General features: G+C 33.0%; 1 protein-coding gene across 1 annotated transcript in view; it reads right to left on the minus strand.

The window, feature by feature from the left end:
• EYS (eyes shut homolog) overlaps positions 1-16,836 on the minus strand; it is a 1,637,266-nt gene that overhangs the window by 1,140,589 nt on the left and 479,841 nt on the right. Inside the window, 1 exon segment of the mRNA XM_032341352.1 lies at positions 10,525-10,646. Coding sequence (XP_032197243.1) covers positions 10,525-10,646 — 122 coding nt within the window.

The following is a 16,836-nucleotide window of genomic DNA, read 5'->3' on the forward strand; positions in this document are numbered from 1 at the left end:
AAAGGGAACTAACGACACAGATTTCCAATATACCAAAAAATCTGTCAATTTATCTGCTTGACCAATTCATACAGAATAAAACAATTTTGTATAATAAATGTAGATTATATAAATTTTCAAAATTAAACTTATATTGAAACTCCTCAGTATCACAAAAAGCATAACATTGAACAACTATTTTATCACTCAGAGGGAAAAGAACAGCAGGTGACTATCAGAAATAATGGAAAGTGTTGAGTTCTGGAGAAAGAAGTCTTACATTCTATACCACTTCTGTTAATAATATTTCATTGGGAAAATCAATTGATCTATATAATTTGGTTTTCTCATGAATGAAACAGGAATGATATCAGTACGTCACCTGGCCACAGTTATAGTAAAAGTAAATTAGAACCAGTTATACAAAATCTTTGTTAAAAAAACAATATATGGATATAAGTTTATTTTTTGTGCTGGAAAGAAATGTATTTTGTTTTTTGGAATAATTTTCTCAGAGATTATTACAAAAGCACAACTTTTGAAAGTCCAATAAATAGAGGGAGGAAAGAGGGTGGAAATGATCTATGAAGAGACACAGGAAATTTTCTAAATTAATGGATATGCTCTATATCTTGATTTTGGTGGTATTTACATGGGTAAATACAATTGCCAAAACTCTTAATTGTGTATATAAGATCTTTATATATTTTTTAAAGATTTGTTTATTTACTTGACAGAGAGACAGTGAGAGAGGGAACACAAGCAGGGAGAGTGGGGAGGGAGAAGCAGGCTTTCCAACGAGCAGGGAGCCGGATGTGTGGCTCGATCCTGGGACTCTGGGATCATAACCTGAGCCAAAGGCAGACACTTAATGATTGAGACACCGAGGCACCCCAAGATCTTTATATTTTATTATACGTAAACTATACTCTATTTTTTTTTTTTTTTTTTTTTTTTTTTTAAGGAGGCACTTGGGTAGCTCAATCGGTTAAGCATCAAACTCTTGATTTTGGCTCAGGTCATGATCTCGGGGTCCCAAGATTGAGCCTGGACAGGGTCCATGCTCAGCAGAGAGTCTGCTTGGGAATCTCTTTCTTCTTCTCCCTCTGACCCTCCCCCTGCTCTCTCTCTCTCTGTCAAATAAATAAATCAATCTAAAAAAAATTAAAAATTTAAAACAATTGAGTACCTTATGTAGAGGTTGTTTCTCTCCCTTTTTAAGATTTTATTTATTTATTAATTTCAGAGTGACAGAGAGATCACAATTTGGGGGAGGAGCAGAGGGAGAGGGACAAGCAGACTCCCCACTGAGTGGGGAGCCCAACATAGGGTTTGATCCCAGGACCCTAAGTTCATGAACTGAGCTGAAGTCTGTTGATTAACCTCTGAGCCACCCAGGTGTCTGGAGGCTGTTTCTCTTAAAAGATTGCCCTGTCTATTCCCTAGAAAAAAAGGAAACAGTAAGAGAAGATAAGCTACTTAGAAAAATGAGAAAAATGTAGGGAACTTGTATACTTGATTATGCTGTATTATTATTATTTTTAAGGACACAACTTGAATTCTGATTAATGACCTTTTTAGAAAAAAGAAAATACAGAATTTGCAATAAAAAAGATTAATATTTACATTCTTTCCCTTTTTTCTGCAGTTCAATAAAAAATAATTTCATTAGCAAAGCCCTTAACTTGGGATTTTATATTTTGTGCCTGCCATAATCATTGCTCTCACATGTAATATCACATCTGAGACAATGACTGGTAGTTTTAATTCATTTCCAATGAACTATTTCTGTGTATTTTGATTATTTTGTTTTTATTCTTTATTTTTCTTCAATTTTCAAATTTCTAGGGCTTTGCATAAAACAAGTCAACATTAAAAAAAATAACAACAAATGTTATAGACAAGCAAACAAACCCATTCTAAGACAATAACACTTTTCATCTAGACTTTTATAAGGGTTTTATAGAAATAATGAGATAATCTCATGCAAGTATTTTTTCTAATTATTGTTTTAAATAATAACAATAATCTTTAAATATGTTCTTACACAGCTCTGTGAATAAAATTCAAGAGATTTTATGTATAACTATGCTAAATTATAGAATTCTGTACTGCTACATTTATATAAAATGTTTTAATATCTGTACCTGGAATACATTAGGGCATTATGATTTGAATTGTGTCCCCCTAAAGATCTTGAAGTACTAACCCCTAGTACCTCAAAGTGTTACCTCCTTTGTAAATTAGGTCTTTGTAAAGGTAATCAGATTAAAGTGAGCTCTTTAGGGTGGGCCTTAATCCAGTATAAATGATGTTTTATCAAAAAGGGGAAATGAATAGAGACATGCACATAGGAAGAATGCCATGAGATAAAGGCAGAGAATGCAATGATAGAACAGAAGCTAAGGAACAGTCAATATTGGCAAGCAAATTAATACAAAGTGTGTAGGGGGAACTTGAAGCTAGGAAACGACCAGGAAGTTGATCTATTCTGGAAAACAACACAGTGCCAGATAAAACTGTCTTTCCTTCTACTTTTCAACCTGGCTTTCAATGAAGTAAGAGAGTTCCTTTATTCATTCAAAAAATGGCTTTGAATATGATTTTACTTTATCACTATCTTCAAATAACATAATACCATGCCTTATGTAACATAAGAGCCTTACTAAAAGTACAGTGATTTTTCCAATCCATCCTTTGTACCATTGTTATCAAAAAGCAATTTTATTTAATCAGTGAACTCTAAAGCCTATTTGTAAAGTTATAATTGGTCATAGGATGTATTCACCTGTCAAAGAAAGTATACTTACTCCTTGAGAGTTTTTTTTTTTTTTTTGGATGAAATTGGAACTATATCAGGTTCAGACTTTTCCCTTGAGAGAAGGATAACTATTTAGTCTTTCATAAATTCACTGGAACCACTATGATGGCTGTTATCCCTTGGGTATTGAGGGGTAGACAGTGACAATATACGTATGATTTCATATTAAAGGTCAAAGACCAGTTCAGAGTCATCTGTAACCATGAAATTGGAGTCACACACACCTCAGTCTGATATTTAGGTTTGCCACTTTGTAACACTGTGATTTTGCTTAAGTTACTGAAAGTATCCAAGTCTTGGTTCTCTCCTATGTAAAATGGGCATCTACAAAGCCTCAGAGAGATTTTATTCTAGTACAAAATGATACAAACGAGAAGTGCCTGTACATATAGTCTCATCAATAGCTTGTGTGTATGTAATACTACTTCTGTCCACAAAAATAATTTGATAAAATCTATCTAAATCTTGAAGGTTGAAGCACTTTGATTTGGCATTTTCAATCCTAGGAATTTATTGTCCAAATATACAAATAATATATACATGCAAAGAACGACCCATAACTAATTTCCCTAAATAATAGTTTATACTGAAAAAGATTAAAAATTGTCTAAGTGGTCACTATGTTATATTCATAAAATAAATTATGGTTTAACTATATAAAAAGATGGTGAAAGGTCTACATACCAACATGTATTTTGTTCAAAATTCTGGTTTTCATAAAGGAAAAATCTTCCATCTGCTAAAGATGGATATTGGATTGCCATTGCCTGGATTAAAACTCTGTTATGATCTTAACTTTTATATTAGTAGTTATTTTACTTTTATTTTAGCAGTTTGGATTCCTATACATAAACTAGGCAAAACAGAAACAATTTTTGAAAAGAAAATCTCAAGTAAAAAAACATAATTTTATATTTTCACTCAATATGCTAAAAACATGTTGATCAACATAGATTTTTACTTCTACTTATTGAATGGCAAACTTTTTTTCAGTTACATCTATAAAAAATTTTAAAAATTTCCTTATAAGAAGCATAAAAGTTCTAATATATAGTGTTTCATAATTTAAGACATCTAGGATGCATTTACATAAATTATCAACTGAGAGGATGGAAAAAATATCATATGGGCAACTGGGAACGAACCTTCATGTTGTCTGAAAGTCTAGTTTGTAGTGTCCATAAGAAAAGCAGGCCAAAGCATCAACACGGATGCCAATTACACAGACAGCAAAGAAGCCAGATGCTGTTGGCAAAACATGCTCCAGAGTGTGGCATCTGGGTCTAATAACTGCCATACAGAGCCCCATCTGTAGCTAAAGCTGTTGACTCTGCTTTGGGGGAAGAAAAATCAGAAATAAAGAAGGCAGTTAAATTCTAAACCATGCCAGGAATAGCAGAAGGCAGGTTGCAGTCAGCATTCAAATTACATCCCTAGCCCATTTTGCTTTTTAATGTCTTGAAACTGTGTAAACACTAAACTACGTTAACTCCAGTTGTTTAGAGATTATCACATACAGGTAAGTTCAGTAACTCAGAACACACAGATTACTTAAAGAGATTTGAAATTTCTGCAAATATTCATTTTCCTAACTCTTTTTCTTCTCAGGGAATACAAGCATATAGTCAATAAAATACAATTTTCATTTGATCTATTAAAATGTATGCTATGTTAAGCACTCTTTATGGTGTGCAATGTGAATTTCTTCAAAAGCATGAAATTTAAGAATCTTCACTGAAATTTCTGATGTATCCTTGGGACTGACTCTTCACAAAATGAAGTAAGAGATTCTTTGTATTTTTTATTGTGGGTCCTGAAATTTTTGATTATGAAAAATCTGTGAGAAACCTTCAAGAACTCTAAACTTTAACTAAACTCTTTCTTAATTACAAAGAACAATGTAATTTTTTTTAGTGGTCTCCATTTACTATATACACAAATATATTAAAGGAAATGAGTTAATATCAATATGATCCCACAGATTCATCATTAGTAAAATGCTGCTCTAGTCTTATTCATACATATATTTTTGAAAATATGATAAATGTTGGGAATAATAAAAACTAGTGATACTTAGAGTTTAATACACATCAAGAAATAAGCAAAATACTTTGTGTACAGAATTTTATTTAATTATCATCATAATTCTGTGAGGTATAGCTATTATTATTCATACTTTCTGGATTAAAAAAACAAACCAAAACAAAACAAAACCCTGAAAGCTTAAGGATACAAATAAAATTCCTTAACCCAATTCATACTAATCTTTAAGGACAGAACCAAACTTGATACTCTATATCCAGATACTCTGACCCTAGAATTCATGCTTTCTCTTTCCCTATCTCTATCTTCTCTCTCTTCCATATAAATAATATAAAACATAATTTGGTATAATCACTTCAATAATGGCAGAAGAAAGACTTTGAAAATCCACTCCTCCTTAAAAGAAAAAGAACACTGGCAACAGGGTCAAATCAACTTTCCCAGAACCCTAAATAAACTAAAGGCTTGCAAAAGTCTGAGGAGTGTTTATTCAAGAAAAATGGTTGACTCTCATAAGCATAGTCACCTCTGTAGTGGTTGTTTGCAGTATTTCCATCCCTTTTCTCCAGCTCTGGAACAGACTTGAAAACCAATGGCACTGCAGTTATGGCAACTGTGAAACCAACAGCCTAACATCCACTGAAGAGCAGGACAAGTTTGGAACTCACCCAAAAGGGCTTTCCCAGGAATGTCATTATTTCATTGGTCTGGTGACTGTATGAAAAGTTCCTTTTCATGAATAGACTTTAGGAATAGACATTTTCAGGAATAGACCTGACTCAAAGCTTACTCTTTTCAGAAAGCCTAATATAAAGAGTATTTATTAATAACACTGAGTAGTAATTGCCTAATATTGTTGCTGCTTGAAGTGATGATTACAGACAAGGCTAAGAAGAGGCTCACCAATATACTTTAAATAAAAAGTGCTGAGTGAGATGTTCGTAGAGGTCTTTGAAAAGCTAGACATATTCTTGGGTAATTAGAAGACAAGACAACATGAAAGTCTACATAAGTCTAAGAAAGGTAGGAAAAGACGTTAATCTCTTTTCTCTGACTGACCTTGAGCCTCTGTGCAAGCAGATACCGGAGAATAAGGCAGAGTTGTAAAATGCCTGGCTGAGTACTGAATGCATGCCTCACCATATATAAATAGTAAGGCTTATTAGTAGACATAGTAGTTTGAGGAAATTATAGAAAATCTCTGTTAAATCTTTAGTTGACCATTAGATTAGCCAAGTTGAGACTTGAATAGTCACAAGTGAAAAGGAAAATGATTTATAGAACTATTTCAGAAAAATCTTTAAACAAATAACAGCAGAAACAAAGAATTAAAAAAAAATACAGTAACAACCGAGAAGAAGCAGGATCTGATTTCCAGATTTGCCACATTATACTATTTGAAAGGTCAAGTGTTCATAAAAAATTATAAGTCATACACAGACAGACAAGTATGACACATATATAGAAATGAAGCAACCAGGAGAAAGTATCCCTGAGGAAGTCTTGATAATTGGACTTACTTGACACAGGTATTAAAACAGCTAAAAGAAATGTGTTCAAAGAAAATCAGAAGCCATATCTAAATAATTAAAGAAAGTAGGGCACCTGGATGGTGTAGTCAGTTTAGCTTCTGACACTTTACTTCTACTCAGGTTACAGTTGCCATAACTGCAATGCAATTGGTTTTCAAGTCTGTTCCAGAGCTGGAGAAAAGGGATGGGAATACTGCAAAAAACCACTACAGAGGTGACTATGCTTATGAGAGTCAACCATTTTTCTTGAATAAACACTCCTCAGACTTTTGCAAGCCTTTAGGGTCCTGATATTGAGCCTCTCCTCACATTCTGCTCTGGATATGGAGCCTGCTTAAGATTCTCTCACACACTCTTCCTTTGCCCCTTCCTCCAATTTGCATGCACACTCTCACTCGTGCACTCTCTCTCTCTCTCAAAAAAAGGAATAGATAAATAAATGTGAGATTGATGTTTTGCCAATTTGAGAATATAGAGAAACATCAATTATAAACAAGGACACAATAGAAATTCTGGAATTAAATGTATAAAAAAATAAAAATTAAAAATTACTAGAGGGGTACACCACTAGATTTAAGTTGGTAGAAGAAGGAAGCTATGCATTTGAAGATAAAATCAATTAAGATTATCGATCCTGAGGATCAGAAAGAAAAATGAGCAGAGCCTCAGAGACCTGTGGGACACCATAAGAACATTAACGTACACATGTGAGAATTGTAGAATCAGAAGAGAGAGAGAGAGAGAGAGAGAGAGAAAAGACAAAATATTTGAAGAAATAAATGCCAAAATTTTCTAAAATTTGATAAAAAACATTAATCTACACCTCCAAGAAGCTCAATGATTTTCAGATAAAATAAACTCAAAAACATAAAAAGATAATCAATCACATGATAATCAACCTGTCAAAAGACAAAGAATTTTGGTAGCAACAAGAGAAAATAATTCGTTATGCACAAGGAATCCTCAGTACAATTAACAATTGATTTATCAGAAAACATGTAGTCCAGATATCTTTAGTGCTGGAAGTAAAAGACTGTCAACCACAAATTCTTTATTTCTTAAAGTTATCCTTTAAATTAAAGGAGAAATTAAGTCATTTCCAGATAGAACTGAGAGAATTCATCAGCAGTAGATCTGCCTTATAAGAATTAATAAAGAAAATCCTTCAGATTAAGATGAAAAGATACTAGACAATAATCTGAATTCACACACAAAAATAAAGTGCATTGGTAATGGTAATCATATGGGTAAATATAAAAGACAGTATAAAGACGTTTTTGCTTATTTCTCTTTTCAATTCCTATTTGATTTAAAAGAAAGTGCATAAAACAATCCTATAAAATTGTGTTGATGTGCTTATAATTAATAATAGCCTGAAGGAGATGGAAGGGAATGAAGCAATGGTGGAGCAAAATTTTTGTATACTGTTGAAATTAAGTCAGTATTAACACTATATAAATTGCTTTAAGGCAAGAAGTTAACTGTAATCTATGGGATAACCACTAAGAAACAAAGTAAAAATATATAGTAAAAATAAAAAGGAAACTAAAGTGTAATACCAGGAAAAATCTAACACAAAAGAAGGCATTAATGGAGAAATAAAGGAATAAAAAACCCTAAAAGATATAACATATTTAAAATAAAAGAAAACAACTTCAATAGGACTCTATTTAATTATTAATGTTAAATGTAAATTAAGTAGACATTTCAATAAAGGTAGAATAGACAGAATGAATTTTTAAAAACAGTAAATTTATATCCTATCTATAAGAGACAAGCTTCACATTCAAAGGCACAAACAGGTTAAAAATAAAAAGTTAGAAAAATAAATACTATGCCATTAATCATCAAAAAAGAGCTGAGACAGCTATGCTAATATCAGGCAAAATACACTTTAAGCAAAAAATGTTACTCACAACAAAAAAGGACATTTTATAAATATTTAAATCTGTCAGTAACATCTAACAATTAGATCTTAGAGCCTTAAGATCTAACTTAAGTAAATGAAGCAAAATGTGGCAGACTAAAAGGATTTGTAAATAATTTTACAATAACAATTGCAAACTTTAACTCTATAATGGCTAGAACAAATGGGAAGAAAATGCAGGGTATAAAATCCTCGATTGACATATAAACCAACTAGACCTAAAAGACCTCTATAGAACATTCCACATAACAGTGGAATATGTACTCTTGTCAAATATGCAAAGAACATACATTAAGTTGTAATAGATGCCTCAATAAATTTTAAAAGATTTAACTCATACAAAACAAGTTTTTTACCATAATAAAAGTAGAAAACATATAGTGCTCAGGCACTATAAGCTAGGTTTGTAGCTAGCTCTTGGTGTTCTCCTGTTGAACATTTCAACAGACAATTTCACAGAACAACAAAATGAGACAAAGCTACTCTATGACCCTGATTAATTGTTATAAAGACAAGCCTGCCCCCAAAACATTTCTAAATACAGACAAAAACTTGAACATTATCTAAACCACAAGACTAGCCAAACATTCTATCACAGTTGTATGTCTATCATATTAACATGATTGATATAAATGGTTGCTGCCTCTTTAGAAATTTGGATTTTACCTCTGTCCAGTCTTCCTTTCTCCTGGGTAAGAGATTTGTTATGAATATAGATAATTCTTTCCACTTCCTGAAGGTCTCTTTATCCAAGTCCACTTTCTTAACCCCCCCAAAATTATATGTCAAAAACTCAAACCTCTAAATCCTTTCCAGCCCCCTTCTACTGAGATGCCACATGAATTTACATAGTGTGTGTTCTCCGTTATAGTAATAAGTTATTAACCCAATTTGTTTTACCACAGGCATGTTTCTGCTGGTGTTTGTTTGGAGGTGATTAACAGTGTGAGTATAGAAAGGCATAAATTATCTTAGGAAATACAGAAAAAGCCAAATTCTAAAGAGTATGTAACAGAATCTCGATATATATATATTATATATTACACATTGTAGGTTATAATTAATAGTCATTTAAGAGAAATAAAATAAGCATAGACAACTACAGGAAGTTTTTCTTTCCTAGCTCAACAGAAGTTGATCATTTCTCCTACAATATAGATGGAAAGGCAGTTAATACAAATTTGTGATATGTCAATTTTAAATAATGGATAATTCACAAAAAATAGCTTTTTACATTTTTATATATTTTAAAATAATGTCAACTACTGGCATTGTGAGTTTTTCTATATTAAAAATTATTCATTTTTTTCTCTTAAACTATTGCCAGATATTTCAGAATTGTCTTTAAATGAAATAACCTGTCTACTGTTAATCAATCTGGATCTTATATCCTGCTTTAGTTACCCAAAATAAGAATATCTTTGACAAAATATTTGTCAAAACCCTTACATGCTTGAGATGATCTGAAATCATCAACTGTAATCACAAGACACGATAGTGTATGAGTTATTTTAGAGGACACTCTGAAGTCATTTTGATTTATCCCTGAAAAAATAATCATCTAAGTAAATTTGCATTCAATTAATCTGCTCCTGTGACAAGAAGAAAATCATTCTAGTCACAGTACACCTGGTTTTGCATCTACTTGCGATACCTGGAGTTTACCAGACAAGTTAAAAATGAAAGCTATTTTATCAATATGTATTTGGTTATTAAACTTTTGGAATATTAGCAATAGTTATTCAGAATTTCTATTTAGAGCTTATTTCTCACCTAGAAACTAATACAGTTGGATTAGGGAAAATGTGGACTAATTAATGTAAAACTGATCAATAATTCAGTGAAAGTAATCTAAACTCATAATAATCTCCAGGTAATAAACTGAAAGTTTTAATTCAACATACACATGAAGGAGTCATATGGTGGTACTCATTTTACATGAATGATCCAAAACACTGAGATGACAAAGGCATGTTTTGAAGAAGTAAATGCATTTGTAACATGTGTCAGATCTGGACATTGCACTTCCAAGTTCAATCTTGTTTATAACTTTTGGACACACATTTCAAATAAATGTTGACACTATCTTGTCAGGAAATGTCTCTTCATCTTGAGATTATTATTTTAATAATAGATAAAAAGTGAAAATAATGCTGGCCTTACCCTAGGGCACTGAATACTCCAAGTAATTTTATGAAGGAAACAATAAATACATTACTCACTGATTGCTATTGTAGATGTCAGTACAGGTGGAATTGTTCTTACAAGTATTCATTTTGCAGTCATTGGATTCTTGTTCACAAAAACTTCCTTCCCAACCAGGTAAGCAGACACATTGGTAGCTCTAAAGGAATATGAAAATTATACAACCTTTAGGTTATTTCTTGCTATTAAGCCTATAATACAGTTATTTTTGATCCCTGTCAATTTATGTCTATTTTAATTCTTACAGAATGTTAATACTTCCCCAAAATTACTTTTACTACAGATTAAAAACTATGTGAACAGTTTCTTAAGTATTTAATTCAATATAAATAAATATGTATTATGTTCTGGACATAAAACTCTTGGTTTTGTTAAATATCTTAATATAAAAACAGTGTATTAGTAATATGAGGTTAGTGATGGTGTAAAACTAAATAACTAAATACATAACTCAGCAACTAGCTCACGAGTTAAAAAAATATATAACTACAACAAATAAACCTTCTGACTGTTTTGTGGCATTATTTACAAATAATCTATGTCAATACAGTATTGTTAGTCAACTGAAGCTGCTAAACTTTGAATAGCATTTTTCTAAGAGATAGAGTAGGCCAATAACAATATTCAAAATACTAAAACTCAAAATATTAAAGTACTTTTCCAGGATTGGGAAAACAAAAACATCTTAAAGTACTGTGAGGCAATAATTTATATATTAGAAATACTTTCAAAGAACAGGACTCTTGTAAAAAATAGAATTTGGGCTTTTACATTTAAATATTCTAGATTTAGAATAATGAAAAATACTAAAATCAATGTTAGCTGTTTTCTTAATCTTCACTCTTTCATATAGTAGCCACTAGCCACATGTGGTTATAGAGCATTGACATGTGATTACTATCAAATGAGATGTAACTGAATTTGAAGATTTAGTGTGAAAAAAGGATATAAAGCACTTTACTAATAATTTTATTACTTGCATGTTATAATGGTAATGATTTGAATATAAAGAGTTAAACAAAACATATTAAAATTAACTTCTTTTAACTTTTTCTATTGTGGCTGTTAGAAAATTTAAAACACACACACACACACACACAGGTCTCATTACTTTTCTCTGAGACAGAGCTGTGCTAGTTGATGGCAACCCAGTTTCTCTACTTGCAAATATAGTTAAGAAGTCTATCTAGTTAGATGCACATGTATGAAGAGCAGGAGCTCTCTGAGATTAAGGAACCTCTTGTACTTTAATACATTCTAGCTTCTTGAGAGGTCTGGCACCTAACAGATGTTTAATACATGTTGGATGAACACATGAAAAAGAATAAATATGATAGTAAAAGAAAAAGCCGAAGTAACCAGGATGGATTTCAAAAGGATTCTATGTTTGCTAGAAGTGAATAGCAAATTTGTTTTGAGCATTACAGTCAAACAACATCTTAATCAGAGAAACAAATAAATTCATGCTCCCTGTATTTTCATTTAGGTTACAATAATTCAAATGTATGAGCAGTGCCACTGAATATTCTGCTTTGGTTTAATAGGGTCAATTGGTTTGCTAAGGCTTGTGAGAAGCTGAAAAGCAGAGAGGGATGAGAGCCACCACATTGTCAACTCTGGGTTTTATTCTTGACATATGTGTTACTATCAAATGATTCATGGTTTACTGGATGTTTGCAGTAATTTTTTTATGCATTGTGGCCCCTACATTGTTAATGTTCTCAATGAGTTCGGTTACATTTGGAAAGTTTTCACTTATTGTATTTGGCTTATTATTTTTCCTTCCCTTTTTTGTAAGTATTGATAAAAGACTTACAAGAAATTTGGTATAATGATTATATTTATTTGAAATGGAAGCAATTCTATAGTAAGCAAGGCAAGTAAGTGTCTGCTGTAGGTAAATGCAGAAAACTACACAATTCAGTGATGAAACATGCATAAGTCTGTGGGACAATGAGGTGCCCTGTTCACTTTCTACAATGTATGAAACATCTTTGTGAAGACAAAAACACAAGTCTAATATTGATTTTTATTTTGACATCTCAGTAATAATTTGAAATTAACGTGACAAGTGAGTCAAAAGCCAATCAAATATCTTTTCCATTAAAGCCATACATTCCTTAAAAGCTAATAATTATTGGTATTCTTGATGACTTAATAATTAGTAGAAAATTATCATCAATTTAATGGTATAATTATCATTAAAGTGTAAGGTACAACAGCAGTGATCTCTAGATATGATAAAATCTGTACAAAAAGGAAATATTAAAAAATGAGGAAAATATGGGTTTTAAATAATTAAACATTACAAATATAAATTTTGAAGAAAGCAGAAATGAATATGAACTAGAAATAACCCAGAGTTCAAGTATTTCTATTCACCCGTTGCTAACTTAATTCAGAAGCATTTTTCTGAATTTAGACACTCTTTGTACAAGGTACTTTGCCATTCAACATTGAAAAGTTAATTAATTCCAGTAATTTAAAATAACAGTTAAAGGTAAAATACTATTTTTTAAACCATATTACCAAAACCATATTGTACAAAAATAACATCAAGAGAGTAACCACAGATTTAGGAACCTCTCCAGACCAATGTTGGATAAGTACAAAGAAAACACATTGAGGAAGAATGAAAGATGAAGAGTAAATTTTAAAAGCAACTGAGGAATAAAGACACATTACCTTCAAGCAGCCAAAGACTAACATCTTATTTCCCAATAGTAGAAGCAAGAACCTAGTAACAAATATTCTAATGGAGTGAAAGAAAATAACTATCAACCTAAAAATCTATGGCCAGTAGAAAATACCCTTTTGGGGAAAGGAGAATAAACACATTTTTAGAGAACCGACAGCTGAGAATTTACTGTAATGTTTAAGATTGTGGGTATCTGGTGACAACCAGCCAGTATTTCAACTATGCTCTGAGAATTATTTACTATGTAATTATAAGCATGTTGTTTAATCTCAAGGAACATCATAAATAATGGTACCTGGTTGATAAGGGTATGAGGATTAAATGAGTACCTAATATAGAACTTCATATGATATCTGACCTACAGATAGTTATCAAACCATTCTGAACACCTACAAACTCAATAGGAGATCAAAGAGAAGCAGAACAGTAATTCTAGGAACAGAAAAGCAACCACTTTCTGGAAGGCAAAATGTGCAGAAAAGTGAATCCAAGGTGATATACAGGAAGATAGTCCTCAGGGGGAGGAGCTGGCTCATGGCAGGCCTTAGAGCAGTGGAGCACAAAATCATGACTTTTAGAAGTCTGCTCCACTAAGGGACATCCCCAGAGGCTAAGCAGGGGGTGGAGCCCTTGAGGAAATAGTGTGGTCTCAGGACCTGTGGGGTCACAAAAAGACCAGTGGTGTCTAAGTGTGGCAGAACTCCCAGGTGTTGGAGTGGGGAAGCCAGGTGCACAGATGGATCCTAGGAGTGGGCTTTCAGCTCAGGATTATCTTAAACTGTGAACCAAGACACAGATGGACCACTACTCTTCAAGGAGGGATGCCACAAGTGGGACATCTGGGGAGATTCCCTCCTTCTTCCTCCAGGAGGAGCCGTGCAGAAGTGCAGTGCAGGAATCTGCTGGGTTTGGAGACTCCAAACAGGGCCATGCACTAAAGACAGAAATGCTTCACCACAGACTGGATGAGCACAAATGCAGGCGGAGACCAGGAAGATGGGAGTGATTGATTGCTTTCTTTGAGGGGACATTGGGGCCACAAGCTCTCAGTTTGTCCAGGCTGGAGATTGGGAGGCTGCCATTTTCTTTCTCCTCCCCCAAAGCTATATAGAAAGTGTTCAGGGAACAAAAGCTACTGAGAGCAAAACCAAGTAGATTACTTAGCCTGGCCCCTGGCAAGGGTGGTGTAATTCTGCCTCAGGCAAAGACCTTCAAGAATCATTGCAACAGGCCCCTCCCCCAGAAGAGAAACAAGAACATCTGGCCATGACCAAGCTTGGGATACAATTTCTTCTAACAGATCAAAATAACACTAAATATAACCTAAATCTAGTGCATGGCTTAGCTCTAGTCTCCAGCCTGATCACATCTTTCCTTTTTTTTTCCCTTTTTTCAACCAACTTCTTATCAATTCCTTTTTTAGAATCTTTTTAAACATTCATCTTTACAGTCATATTCCATCCCTTCATCATGTTTACCCTTATTTTTGTGTATGTGTGTATATATATATATATATATATATATATATATATATATATTTTGCTTTCTTTAAAAATTTTTGGAGGCAGTTTCTTCTAACTGACCAAAATTCATCCAAAATCAAGTATGTGCCTCTGTTCTATTCTCCCCCTACTCCTGATTCTGGGTCTCTTCTGAATTGGCTAGTGTATATTTTTCTGAGGTCATTCTTACACTTTCAGTGTTCTGTTCTCTCATTCAACTATTTTTATGTGGATAAAATGACAAGGTGGAAGCACTTACCTCAAAAAAAAAAAAAAAAAAAAAAGAACAAGAGACAGTACCAATGGCTAGGGACCTAATCAATATGGACATTAGTAAGATGTCTGATCTGGAGTTCAGAATGATGATTATCAAGGGGCTAGTTGGGCTCAAAGAAAAGCATTGGAATACTAGAGAATTCCTTTCTGGAAAAATAAAATCACTTTCTGGAGAGATAGAAAAACTAAAATCTAATCAAGTTGAAATAAAAAAAAGCTATTAATAAGGTGAAATAAAAAAATAGAGGCTCTTACTGTTAGGATAAATGAGGCAGAAGAGAGAATTAATGATATAGAAGACCAAATGACAGAAAATAAATAAGCTGAGAAAAAGAGAAACAAACAACTACTGGACCACCAGGGGAGAAATCGAGAGATAAATGATACTAAAAGATGAAACAGTATTAGAATAATTGGGATACCAGAAGAAGAAGAAGAAAGAGAGATGGGGCAGAAGGTATAATGGAGCACATTATAGTAGAGAATTTCCCTAATATAGCAAAGGGAAAAAGCACCAAAATCCAGGAGGCACTGAGAACCCCCTTCAAAATTAATTAAAATAGGTCCACAACCTGTCATCTAATGGTAAAACTTACAAGTATCAGTGACAAAGAGAAAATCCTGAAAGCAGTTCGGGACAAGAGGTCTGTAACATATCTTGGTAGAAATATTAAATTGGCAGCAGACCTATGCACAGATACCTGGCAGGCCTGAAAGGACTGGCATGGTATATTAGGAGCATTAAATGAGAAAAATATGCAGCCAATTATACTACATCCAGCTAGGCTATCATTGAAAATAGAAGGAGAGATAAAAAGCTTCCAGGACAAACAAAAACTAAAAGAATTCGTAAACACCAAACTAGCCCTACAGGAAATATTGAAAGGGGTCCTCTAAGCAAAGAGAGACCCTAAAAGTAGTAGACCAGAAAGAAACAGCAACAATATACAGTAACACTCAACTTACAGGCCAAACAATGGCACTAAATTCATATCTTTCAATAGTTACCCTGAATGTAAATGGGCTAAATGCCCAATCAAAAGACACGGGGTATCAGAATGGATAAAAAAACAAAAAACAAAAAACAAGATCCATTAATATGCTGTCTACAGAAAACTCATGTTAGACCCAAAGACACCTCTATATTCAAAATGACAGGAGAAAAACAATTTACTATGCTAACGGACAACAAAAGAATGCTGGGGTGGCAATCTTTATATCAGACAGATTAGATGTTAAGCCAAAGACCATAAGAGATGAGGAAGGACACTACATCATACTTAAAGGGTCTGTCCAACAAGAAGATCTAACAATTTTAAATATCTATGCCCCTAACATGTCAGCAGCTAATTATATAAACCAATTAATAACAAAATCAAAGAAACACATCAACAATAATACAATAATAGTAGAGGACTTTAAAACCCACCACCACTGAAATGGACAAGCAAAGATCAACAAAGAAATAAAGGCTTTATATGAAATGCTGGACCAGATGGACACCACAATATATTCAGAACATTTCATCCCAAAGCAACAGAATACACATTCTTCTCTACTGCACGTGGAACATTCTTCAGAACAGATCACATCCTGGGTCACAAATCAGGTCTCAACCAGTACCAAAAGACTGTGATCATTCCCTGCATATTTTCAGAATGCTTTGAAACTAGAATTAACCACAAAAAGAAAGTTGGAAAGAACTCAAATACGTGGAGGCTAAGGAGCATCCTACTAAAGAATGAATGAATCAACCAGGAAATTAAGGGATTTTTTTTTTAAAAAATCATGGAAACAAATGAAAATGAAAACACAAGTATTCAAAATATTTGGGACCCAGCAAAGGCAGTCCT

This window comes from Mustela erminea, chromosome 4 (assembly GCF_009829155.1).
Source record: "Mustela erminea isolate mMusErm1 chromosome 4, mMusErm1.Pri, whole genome shotgun sequence".
Classification (NCBI taxonomy): Eukaryota; Metazoa; Chordata; class Mammalia; order Carnivora; family Mustelidae; genus Mustela; species Mustela erminea.